The 12,432-nt window shown below is 45.7% G+C and overlaps 1 protein-coding gene across 1 annotated transcript in view; it reads left to right on the plus strand.

Moving 5' to 3' along the window:
* npepl1 (aminopeptidase like 1) overlaps window positions 1-12,432 on the plus strand; it is a 34,705-nt gene that overhangs the window by 9,936 nt on the left and 12,337 nt on the right. The window contains exons 4-8 of the mRNA XM_061984776.2: window positions 9,952-10,041; window positions 10,123-10,204; window positions 11,454-11,596; window positions 11,668-11,745; window positions 11,803-11,903. Coding sequence (XP_061840760.1) covers window positions 9,952-10,041; window positions 10,123-10,204; window positions 11,454-11,596; window positions 11,668-11,745; window positions 11,803-11,903 — 494 coding nt within the window. The remainder of the gene's footprint in view (window positions 1-9,951; window positions 10,042-10,122; window positions 10,205-11,453; window positions 11,597-11,667; window positions 11,746-11,802; window positions 11,904-12,432) is intronic.

Consider the following 12,432-nt stretch of genomic DNA (forward strand, 5'->3'; position numbering starts at 1 on the left):
AACACTGATATATATATATATATACAGTGGGGCAAAAAAGTATTTAGTCAGCCACCGATTGTACAAGTTCTCCCACTTAAAATGATGACAGAGGTCTGTAATTTTCGTCATAGGTACACTTCAACTGTGAGAGAAAGAATGTGAAAAAAATATCCAGGGATTCACATTGTAGGAATTTTAAAGAATTTATTTGTAAATCATGGTGGAAAATAAGTATTTGGTCACTTCAAACAAGGAAGATCTCTGGCTCTCACAGACCTGTAATTTCTTCTTTAAGAAGCTCTTCTGTCCTCCACTTGTTACCTGTATTAATGGCACCTGTTTGAACTTGTTATCTGTATAAAAGACACCTGTCCACAGCCTCAAACAGTCAGACTCCAATACTCCACTATGGCCAAGACCAAAGAGCTGTCAAAGGACACTAGGAAAAGAATTGTAGACCTTTACCAGACTGTGAAGAGTGAATCTACAATAGGCAAGCAGCTTGGTGTGAAAAAAGCAACTGTGGGAGCAATTATCAGAAAATGGAAGACATACAAGACCACTGATAATCTCCCTTGATCTGGGGCTCCACGCAAGATCTCATCCCGTGGGTTCAAAATGATCATGAGAACGGTGAGCAAAAATCCCAGAACCACACGGGGGGACCTGGTGAATGACCTGCAGAGAGCTGGGACCAAAATAACAAAGGTTACCATCAGTAACACACTATGCCGACAGGGAATCAAATCCTGCAGTGCCAGACGTGTCCCCCTGCTTAAGCCAGTGCATGTCCAGGCCCCTCTGAAGTTTGCCAGAGAGCACATGGATGATACAGCAGAGGATTGGGAGAATGTCATGTGGTCAGATGAAACCAAAATAGAACTTTTTGGTATAAACTCAACTCGTCGTGTTTGGAGGAAGAAGAATACTGAGTTGCATCCCAAGAACACCATACCTACTGTGAAGCATGGGGGTGGAAACATCATGCTTTGGGGCTGTTTTTCTGCTATGGGGACAGGCCGACTGATCCGTGTTAAGGAAAGAATGAATGGGGCCATGTATCGTGATATTTTGAGCCAAAACCTCCTTCCATCAGTGAGAGCTTTGAAGATGAAACGTAGCTGGGTCTTCCAGCATGACAATGATCCCAAACACACCGCCCGGGCAACAAAGGAGTGGCTCCGTAAGAAGCATTTGAAAGTCCTGGAGTAGCCTAGCCAGTCTCCAGACCTCAACCCCATAGAAAATCTGTGGAGGGAGTTGAAAGTCCGTGTTGCTCGGCGACAGCCCCAAAACATCACTGCTCTCGAGAAGATCTGCATGGAGGAATGGGCCAAAATACAGCTACTGTGTGTGCAAACCTGGTAAAGACCTATAGTAATCGTTTGACCTCTGTAATATAACCTTTGTTGGCAATAACAAAGTATTGAGTTGAATTTTTGTTATTGACCAAATACTTATTTTCCACCATAATTTACAAATAAATTCTTTAAAAATCCTACAATGTGAATTCCTTTTTTTCAAATTCTGTCTCTCACAGTTGAAGTGTACCTATGATGAAAATTACAGACCTCTGTCATAATTTTAAGTGGGAGAACTTGCACAATTGGTGGCTGACTAAATACTTTTTTGCCCCACTGTATATATATATATATATATATATATATATATATATATATATATATATATATATATATATATATATATATATATTAGGGCTGGGCGATATGGCCTTTTTTTAATCCATCCATCCATCCATCTTCTTCCGCTTATCCGAGGTCGGGTCGCGGGGGCAGCAGCTTAAGCAGGGAAGCCCAGACTTCCCTCTCCCCAGCCACTTCGTCCAGCTCCTCCCGGGGGATCCCGAGGCGTTCCCAGGCCAGCCGGGAGAGATAGTCTTCCCAGCGTGTCCTGGGTCTTCCCCGTGGCCTCCTACCGGTCGGACGTGCCCGAAACACCTTCCTAGGGAGGCGTTCGGGTGGCATTCTGACCAGATGCCCGAACCACCTCATCTGGCTCCTCTCGATGTGGAGGAGCAGCGGCTTTACTTTGAGCTCCCCCCGAATGACAGAGCTTCTCACCCTATCTCTAAGGGAGAGCCCTGCCACCCGGCGGAGGAAACTCATTTCGGCCGCTTGTACCCGTGATCTTGTCCTTTCGGTCATGACCCAAAGCTCATGACCATAGGTGAGGATGGGAACGTAGATCGACCGGTAAATCGAGAGCTTTGCCTTCCGGCTCAGCTCCTTCTTCACCACAACGGATCGATACAGCGTCCGCATTACTGAAGATGCCGCACCGATCCGCCTGTCGATCTCACGATCCACTCTTCCCCCACTCGTGAACAAGACTCCGAGGTACTTGAACTCCTCCACTTGGGGCAAGATCTCCTCCCCAACCCGGAGATGGCACTCCACCCTTTTCCGGGAGAGAACCATGGACTCGGACTTGGAGGTGCTGATTCCCATCCCAGTCGCTTCACACTCGGCTGCGAACCGATCCAGCGAGAGCTGAAGATCTTGGCCAGAAGAAGCCATCAGGACCACATCATCTGCAAATAGCAGAGACCTAATCCTGCAGCCACCAAACCAGATCCCCTCAACGCCCTGACTGCGCCTAGAAATTCTGTCCATAAAGGTTATGAACAGAATCGGTGACAAAGGGCAGCCTTGGCGGAGTCCAACCCTCACTGGAAACGTGTCCGACTTACTGCCGGCAATGCGGACCAAGTTCTGGCACTGATTATATAGGGAGCGAACTGCCACAATAAGACAGTCCGATACCCCATACTCTCTGAGCACTCCCCACAGGACTTCCCGGGGTACACGGTCGAATGCCTTCTCCAAGTCCACAAAGCACATGTAGACTGGTTGGGCAAACTCCCATGCACCCTCAAGGACCCTGCCGAGAGTATAGAGCTGGTCCACAGTTCCACGACCAGGACGAAAACCACACTGTTCCTCCTGAATCCGAGGTTCGACTATCCAGCGTAGCCTCCTCTCCAGTACACCTGAATAGACCTTACCGGGAAGGCTGAGGAGTGTGATCCCACGATAGTTGGAACACACCCTCCGGTTCCCCTTCTTAAAGAGAGGAACCACCACCCCGGTCTGCCAATCCAGAGGTACCGCCCCCGATGTCCACGCGATGTTGCAGAGTCTTGTCAACCAAGACAGCCCCACAACATCCAGAGCCTTAAGGAACTCCGGGCGGATCTCATCCACCCCCGGGGCCTTGCCACCGAGGAGCTTTTTAACTACCTCGGCAACCTCAGCCCCAGAAATAGGAGAGCCCACCACAGATTCCCCAGGCCCTGCTTCCTCATAGGAAGACGTGCTGGTAGGATTGAGGAGGTCTTCGAAGTATTCCCTCCACCGATCCACAACATCCGCAGTCGAGGTCAGCAGAGCACCATCCCCACCATACACGGTGTTGACACTGCACTGCTTCCCCTTCCTGAGGCGGCGGATGGTGGTCCAGAATTGCTTCGAAGCCTGCCGGAAGTCTTTTTCCATGGCCTCCCCGAACTCCTCCCATGTCCGAGTTTTTGCCTCCGCGACCGCTGAAGCCGCACACCGCTTGGCCTGTCGGTACCTGTCTGCTGCCTCAGGAGTCCCATGAGCCAAAAGAACCCGATAGGACTCCTTCTTCAGCCTGACGGCATCCCTCACCGCCGGCGTCCACCAACGGGTTCTAGGATTACCGCCACGACAGGCACCAACTACCTTGCGGCCACAGCTCCAATCGGCCGCCTCGACAACAGAGGTACGGAACATCGTCCACTCAGACTCAATGTCCAGCACCTCCCTCGTGACATGTTCAAAGTTCTTCCGGAGGTGGGAATTGAAACTCTCTCTGACAGGAGACTCTGCCAGGCGTTCCCAGCAAACCCTCACAATACGTTTGGGCCTGCCAGGTCTGTCCGGCATCCTCCCCCACCATCGCAGCCAACTCACCACCAGGTGGTGATCGGTAGAAAGCTCCGCCCCTCTCTTCACCCGAGTGTCCAAAACATGAGACCGCAAATCCGATGACACAACTACAAAGTCGATCATGGAACTGCGGCCTAGGGTGTCCTGGTGCCAAGTGCACATATGTTTGAACATGGTGTTTGTTCTCGACAATCTGTGACGAGCACAAAAGTCTATTAACAGAACACCACTCGGGTTCAGATCTGGGCGGCCATTCTTCCCAATCACACCTCTCCAGGTTTCACTGTCGCTGCCACATGAGCGTTGAAGTCCCCCAGTAGAACGAGGGAATCACCCGGGGAGCACTCTCCAGTACTCCCTCGAGTGAATCCAAAAAGGGTGGGTACTCTGAGCTGCCGTTTGGCGCATAAACGCAAACAACAGTCAGGACCCGTCCCCCCACCCGAAGGCGGAGGGAAGCTACCCTCTCGTCCACCGGGTTGCACTCCAACGTGCAGGCTTTGAGCCGAGGGGCAACAAGAATTGCCACCCCAGCTCGTCGCCTCTCACTGCCGGCAACGCCAGAGTGGAAGAGAGTCCAGCCCCTCTCAACAGAAGTGGTTCCAGAGCCCTTGCTGTGCGTCGAAGTGAGTCCGACTATTTCTAGCCGGAACTTCTCCACCTCACGCACTAGCTCAGGCTCCTTCCCCCCCAGCGAAGTGACGTTCCACGTCCCAAGAGCCAGCTTATGTAGCCGAGGATCGGACCGCCAAGTGCCCTGCCGTCGGCTGCCGCCCAGCTCACAATGCACCCGACCTCTATGGCCCCTGCTATGGGTGGTGAGCCCATTGGAGGGGGGACCCACGTTGCCTCTTCGGGCTGTGCCCGGCCGGGCCCCATGGGGACAGGCCCGGCCACCAGGCGCTCGCCATCGTGCCCCACCTCCGGGCCTGGCTCCAGAGGGGGGCCCCGGTGACCCGCGTCCGGGCGAGGGAAATCTGGGTCCTTTGTTTTTGTTCTTCATCGAGGTCTTCGAGCTGCTCTTTGTCTGATCCCTCACCTAGGACCAGTTTGCCTTGGGAGACCCTACCAAGGGGCATAGAAACCCCCGGACAACATAGCTCCTAGGATCATTGGGACACGCAAACTCCTCTACCACGGTAAGGTGGCAGCTCTTATATCCTATCCTATCTAAATATCTTGATATTTTTAGGCCATACCGCGATACACGATATATATCTTGATATTTTGCCTTAGCCTTTAACGAACACTTGATGCATATAATCACAGCAGTATGATGCTTCTATGTGTCTACATTAAAACATTCTTGTTCATACTGCATTAATATATGCTCATTTTAAACTTTCATGCAGAGAGGGAAATCACAACTAAGTCAAATGACCAACTGTATTTATTAAACAGTTATTAAGCAGTGCCACAAACATTCATGTAATTTCAAAACAGAAAGTGCAAGATTGTCAGAGACATTTTAAAACAAGCTATTAGTGCACTTTTGTGCATGATGTCACTGAGATGACAAATCAAAACGACACTAAATTAAAGTGAACTTTTTGTACAGTACGCCACTACAATAGTTTAAAACAAATAAAGTGCACTTTTGTACATGATGTCACAAGATATTTCAATAACTGTCAAATAAAAATGAGCTGCAAAATAGGAAATCAAATAGTGTATGTCCTTCGCTATGTGGTAGGTTCCTGCGGACGTTATCTCTTTTGTTGTTTACTTTTTTTTTTATTCAGTGTTGATCTGGAAATGTTTGCCTCGGCATTTTGATGATGTGGGCGTGTGGCACCGAACGGAGATGTTGACATGCGGAGTAAGCACTCTACATTCTCCAGCAGGTGACTTTTCAAATGATGCTACATATTAGCAGTAATGCTACTTTTTGTAGCAATGCTTTTCCCCACACTTGACAAATTACGGTTGTCTGTTCTACATATTCCTACTTGAAGCCAAACTACCGCCAGACGATGGACCCCCTGCTGTTTTTCTTGAGAATTAATTCTTCCTTCATTTGTTACCAGATTCGCACCTTCTTTCTCTCGTATTACCACTCGCATCACAGCTAACTTTAGCCATGCTGCTACCTCTCTGCTGGGAGAGGGCGTATACGTATGTGACGTATGACGTGACAGTATGTGACGTATGTAAGAAGGTGCGCTCGCTGTCTGTGAGAAGGACAGACAAGAAAGAGTGGGAAGAGCCTGTAGTGTAATGTCCGCAGCTAAAAGCAACTGCGTGAGAACGTATACTCGAATATCACGATATAGTCATTTTCTATATCGCACAGAGACAAACCCGCGATATATCGCGTATATTGATATATTGCCCAGCCCTAATACATATATATATACATATAAACATATATATATATATATATATATATATATATATATATATATATGTATATGTATATAGAGATGTAGTTTTGCATTTCTTTGTCTCACCAAATCTACAAAACCAGTGAAGTTGGCACGTTGTGTAAATGGTGAATAAAAACAGAATACAATGAATTGCAAGTTATTTTCAACTTATACTCAATTGAATAGACTGCAAAGACAAGATACTTAACGTTCAAACTGGTAAACTTTGTTATTTTTTGTAAATATTAGCTCCTTTGGAATTTGATGCCTGCAACATGTTTCAAAAAAGCTGGCACCACTGGCAAGAAAGACTGAGAAAGTTGAGGAATGCTCATCAAACACTTATTTGGAACATCCCACAGGTGAACAGGCTAATTGGGAACAGGTGGGTGCCATGATTGGGTATAAAAGCAGCTTCCGTGAAATGCTCCGTCATTCACAAACAAGGATGGGGCGAGGGTCACCACTTTGTCAACAAATGCGTGAGCAAATTGTCCAACAGTTTAAGAACAACATTTCTCAACCAGCTGTTGCAAGGAATTTAGGGATTTCACCAGCTAAGGTTCAGAGAATCTGGAGAAATCTCTGCACGTAAGCGTCAAGGCCGAAACCCACATTGAATGCCCGTAACCTTCGATCTTTCAGGCGGTACTGCATCAAAAAGCGACATCAGCGTGTAAAGGATATCACCACATGGGCTCGGGAACACTTCAGAAAACCACTGTCAGTAACTACAGTTGGTTGCTACATCTGTAAGTGCAAGTTAAAACTTTATTATGCAAAGCCATTTATCAACAACACCCAGAAACACTTTGCTTGACCCAAGCTCATCTAAGATGGACTGATGCAAAGTGGAAAAGTGTTCTGTGGTCTGACGAGTCCACATTTTAAATTGTTTTTTGAAACTGTGGACCAAAGAGGAAAAGAACCATATGGACTGTTATAGGCTTAAAGTTCAAAAGCCAGCATCTGTGATGGTATGGGGGTGTATTAGTACCCAAGGCATGGGTAACTTACACATCTGTGAAGGCACCATTAATGCTGAAAGGTACATACAGGTTTTGAAACAATATATGTTGCCATCCAAGCAACGTTATCACGGACGCCCCTGCTTATTTCAGCAAGACAATGCCAAGCCACGTGTTACAACAGCGTGGCTTCATAGTAAAAGAGTGCGGGTACTAGACTGGCGTGCCTGTAGTCCAGACCTGTCTCCCATTGAAAATGTGTGGCGCAATTTGAAGCCTAAAATACCACAACGGAGACCCCTGGACTGTTGAACAACTTAAGCTGTACATCAAGCAAGAATGGGAAAGAATTCCACCTGAAAAGCTTCAGAAATGTGTCTCCTCAGTTCCCAAACGTTTACTGAGTGTTGTTAAAAGGAAAGGCCATGTAACACAGTGGTAAAAATGCTGCCATTAAATTCTAAGTTAATGATTATTTGCAAAACATAACAGTTTACCAGTTCAAACATTAAGTCTTATGTCTTTGCAGTCTATTAAATTGAATATAAGTTGAAAAGGATTCGCAAATCATTGTATTCTGTTTTTATTTACCATTTACACAATGTGCCAACTTCACTGGTTTTGGGTTTTGTAAATTTATGACTTGCAAGTTTTAAAAGCAGTCCATTTGTCAGAAGAAATTTCTATCAGATCAGACCAGATAAGTGCCCTAAAATTAAGGAGCTGGTGGGATCTCTCAGTGAGGTGGCTCGCTGCAGTCAGCTAAGTTTTAGAACTGTCTGCATTAGGGCTGGACGATATATGGAATATACTCGATATATCGAGGGTTTGAAAATGACTATATCGTGTTAGTCGAGTATACGTTCTCACACAGTTGCTTTTAGCTGCGGGCATTGCACTACAGGCGTTTCTCACTCTTTTTTGCCTCTCCTTCTCACAGAGACATAAAACAAGCGCACCTTCTTACATACATCACATACTGTCGCGCGTGCAACGTCACAGGCTCTCGCCGAGCAGAGAGGTAGCGGCATGGGTAAAGTTAGCTGTGATGCTAGTGGAGTGGTGCGAGTGGTAAAACGAGAGAAAGAAGTTGCGAATCTGGTAACAAATGGAGGAAGAATAATTAATTCCCAAGAAAAACAGCACAGGGTCCGTCGTCTGGCGGTGGTTTGGCTTCAAGCGGGAAGATGTTGAACAGACAACCGTCGTATGTCAAGTATGCGGCAAAAGCGTTGCTACGAAAAGTAGCATTACTGCTAATTTGTAGCATCATTTCAAAAGTCACCCGCTAGAAAATGAAGAGTGCTTGAAACTCTGCATGTCAACATCTCTGTTCAGTGCCACACCAACAAAATGCAGAGGCAACCATTTACAGATCAACACCGTATGAAAAAAATAGTCAACAACAGAAGGAGATAACGTCCGCAGGAACCTACCACATAGCGAAGGACATACACTATTTGATTTCCTATTATGCAGCTCATTTTTATTTGACAGTTATTGAAATATCTTGTGTGACATCATGCACAAAAGTGCACTTTATGTGTTTTAAACTATTGTAGTGGCGTTCTGTACAAAAAGTGCACTTTAGTGTTGTTTTGATATGTCATCTTAGTGACATCATGCACAAAAGTGCACTAATAGCTTGTTTTAAAATGTCTCTGACAATATTGCACTTTGTTTTGGAAATGACATGAATGTTTGTGCCACTGCTTAATAACTGTTTAATAAATACAATTTTGGTAAATTGACTTAGTTGTGATTTCCCTCTCTGCATGAAAGTTTAAAATGAGCATATATTAATGCAGTATAAACAAGAATGTTTTAATGTAGACACATAGAATCATCATACTGTTATGATTATATGCATCAAGTGTTCATTCAAGGCTAAGGCAAAATATCGAGATATATATCGTGTATCGTGACATGGCCTAAAAATATCGAAATACTAATAAAAGGCCATATCGCCCAGCCCTAGTCTGCATTATTTATAATAAATACATTGATTATTGACGTCTACGAATCAGGTTTACAGTCGTCCATGTCTGAATCTAAAAATCCCCCACCTCTAGTCAGTACCAAGCATCTCTTGAGGATAAAGTCAATCTTTTCCATATACCGTCCCAGCCCTAGTAATAATAATAATAATGGATTAGATTTATATAGCGCTTTTCGAGACACTCAAAAGCGCTTCACAGAGAAGTGAGAAGCCATCATTCATTCACACCTGGTGGTGGTAAGCTACTTTTGTAGCCACAGCTGCCCTGGGGTAGACTGACGGAAGCGTATGGCCCCTCCGACCACCACATATCATTCATCATTCATTCACCAGTGTGAGCGGCACTGGGGGCAAGGGTGACGTGTCCTGCCCAAGGACACAACAGCAGCAGACTTGGATGGTAAGAGACGGGGGACGAACCTGCAACCCTCAGGTTTCTGGCACGGCCGTTCTACCCACTACGCCATGCCGCCCCTAGTACGGATATTTAGGAGCATTAGTACATGAAAGTAATAGTGATTAGATCAATATTTACATTTTTGTCGTTTTGAGGGCAAAACCCAAATGATTTATTGGTAGCAATATTAGTCTTTGCTTGTATTTAGTTGGTGTGCGTTAGCCATTGTGTTGTACGTAGCTTTCATTAGCACAAATACATCATTGATATGAACCAGGACAGGGAGTGAATCTATTCCTGTCTTCAGTGTCTCTCCAACGCTGCAGACGGAGTGCGACTGGCCGCTCGCATCGTAGACACGCCGTGTAACGAGATGAACACGGACCACTTCCTAAATGTGAGCGTTTGACAATAAATCCGCACAATGAGGTCTGTGTTGCCGTGTATGACAACAATGAACTCTCAAATTGTGTTTCAGGAAATCAAAGCAGTGGGTAGTCAACTCGGAATAGCACCCGTCATCATTCAGGGAGAGGAACTGAAAGAAAAAGGCTTTGGAGGTACAATGCATCCGGAAATTATTCAAAAATGGCATAAATTCATTTTTGTCCTCAAAATTCTACACACAATACCCCATATGGACCTTATTGCGTTTTTATCCTGCACTACCATGAGCTTATGTAACGAAATGTTGTTCTTATCTGTGCTGTAAAGTTCAAATTTGAATGACAATAAAAAGGAAGTCTAAGTCTAAGTCTAGTCTAATAATGACAGGACAACCGTCTTTGCAGCATTTCACCAATCAGGCCTGTATGGTAGAGCGACCAGACGGAAGCCATTTCTTAGTCAAACGTTTGCACCTGAAAGACTCTCAGACCACGAGAAACTAAAATCTCTGGTCTGATGGTCTTTGGCGTGAATATTGGGAGGAAACCAGGCACCGCTCATCACCTGGCCAATACCATCCCTACAGTGAAGCATGGTGGTGGCAGCATCATGCTGTGGGGGTGCTTTTCAGCGGCAGAAACTGGGAGACTAGTCAGGATAGAGGGAAAGATGAATGCAGCAATGTACAGAGACATCCTGAATGAAAAGCAACGCTTGCCATCCAACCTAATGGAGCTGGAGAGTTGCTGCAAAAAGGAATGGTTGAAAGTGCCCAAAGATAGGTGTGCCAAGTTTGTGGCATCGTATTCAAAAAGACTTGAGGCTGGAATTGCTGCCAAAGGTGTATCAACTAAGTAGTGAACAAAGGCTCTGAATACTTATGTACGTGTGATTGTTTACCATACCAACTTTATTTATAAAGCTCCTTAAAAACAACCACAGTTGAAAAACAAAGGGCTCTACACCACAAACAAGTGAACACACAAAAAGCTGAAAAATACAGCCAAAGAACAGACTGAAATATAGTACTTTTATAATACTTATAAAGTATAGTACGTTATAGTAATATTATAATACTAATATAATATTAATTTTAATGAATGTGTAAAAATGTTTTTAAAAACCTTTTCACATTGTTAGTGTGGGGTATTGTGTGTATAATTTTGAGGACGTGGGGCATGTGAGTAACAGCTTAGCAGAAAGGATCACTGGTTATTCCTACTAACCTACTCTACTTATCACATTTTTTTTTAAATATTGAATACTGGTATCATGTGTATATGTTGCATATGCTGATGTATTTCTGTTGTAGTTGTTATATATACATATATATATATCGGTCGATATCGGCTGTTTAGCGCCTGGTATTTGGATCTTCGTAGATCAGGTCCTAAGTGTAATATTTGTGTCTGTGCAATTTAGGTATTTACGGGGTTGGCAAGGCGGCTGAGCATCCTCCTGCATTAGCCATCTTGAGCCACACACCAGAGGGCGCCACCCAAACCATCGCATGGGTGGGCAAAGGTATCGTGTACGACACTGGAGGACTCAGCATCAAGGGGAAGGTGGGTTTCTTCTCCTGGCACACGCCTAGAAGCACAAATGTGTTCTCATCCAGCCATCGTTTCTGCTCCAGACCACAATGCCAGGCATGAAGAGGGACTGCGGCGGGGCGGCCGCCATATTGGGAGCTTTTCAAGCCACCATCAAACAGGTGAGCTCCTGGCGCCAAGCAAGTGTTTGAAGGTGAACCCTTGCTCTCCCGCCTCAGGGCTTCAAGGACAACCTGCACGCCGTCTTCTGCCTGGCAGAGAACGCAGTGGGACCTACGGCCACACGGCCCGATGACATCCACACTCTCTACTCTGGAAAGTGAGTCTCTACTCTAGTGTTTTTCAACCACTGTGCCGCAGCACACTAGTGTACCGTGAGATACAGCCTGATGTGCTGTGGGAGATTATCTAGTTTCACCTATTTGGGCGAAAGATATTTTTTGCAAACCAATAATTATAGTCTGCAAATTATGTGTTGTTGTTGAGTGGTCGGTGCTATCAATCAATCAATCAATGTTTATTTATATAGACCTAAATCACAAGTGTCTCAAATGGCTGCACAAGCCACAACGACATCCTTGGTACAGAGCCCACATAAGGGCAAGGAAAAACTCACCCCAGTGGGACGTCGATGTGAATGACTATGAGAAACCTTGGAGAGGACCGCATATGTGGGTAACTCCCCCCCTCTTGGGGAGACCGAAAGCAATGGATGTCGAGTGGGTCTGACATAATATTGTGAGAGTCCAGGCCATAGTGGATCCAACATAATAGTAAGAGTCCAGTCCATAGTGGGGCCAGCAGGAAACCATCCCGAGCGGAGGCGGGTCAGCAGCGCAGAGATGTTC

The sequence above is a fragment of the Nerophis lumbriciformis genome, linkage group LG23, assembly GCF_033978685.3.
Source record: "Nerophis lumbriciformis linkage group LG23, RoL_Nlum_v2.1, whole genome shotgun sequence".
NCBI classification, from domain to species: domain Eukaryota; kingdom Metazoa; phylum Chordata; class Actinopteri; order Syngnathiformes; family Syngnathidae; genus Nerophis; species Nerophis lumbriciformis.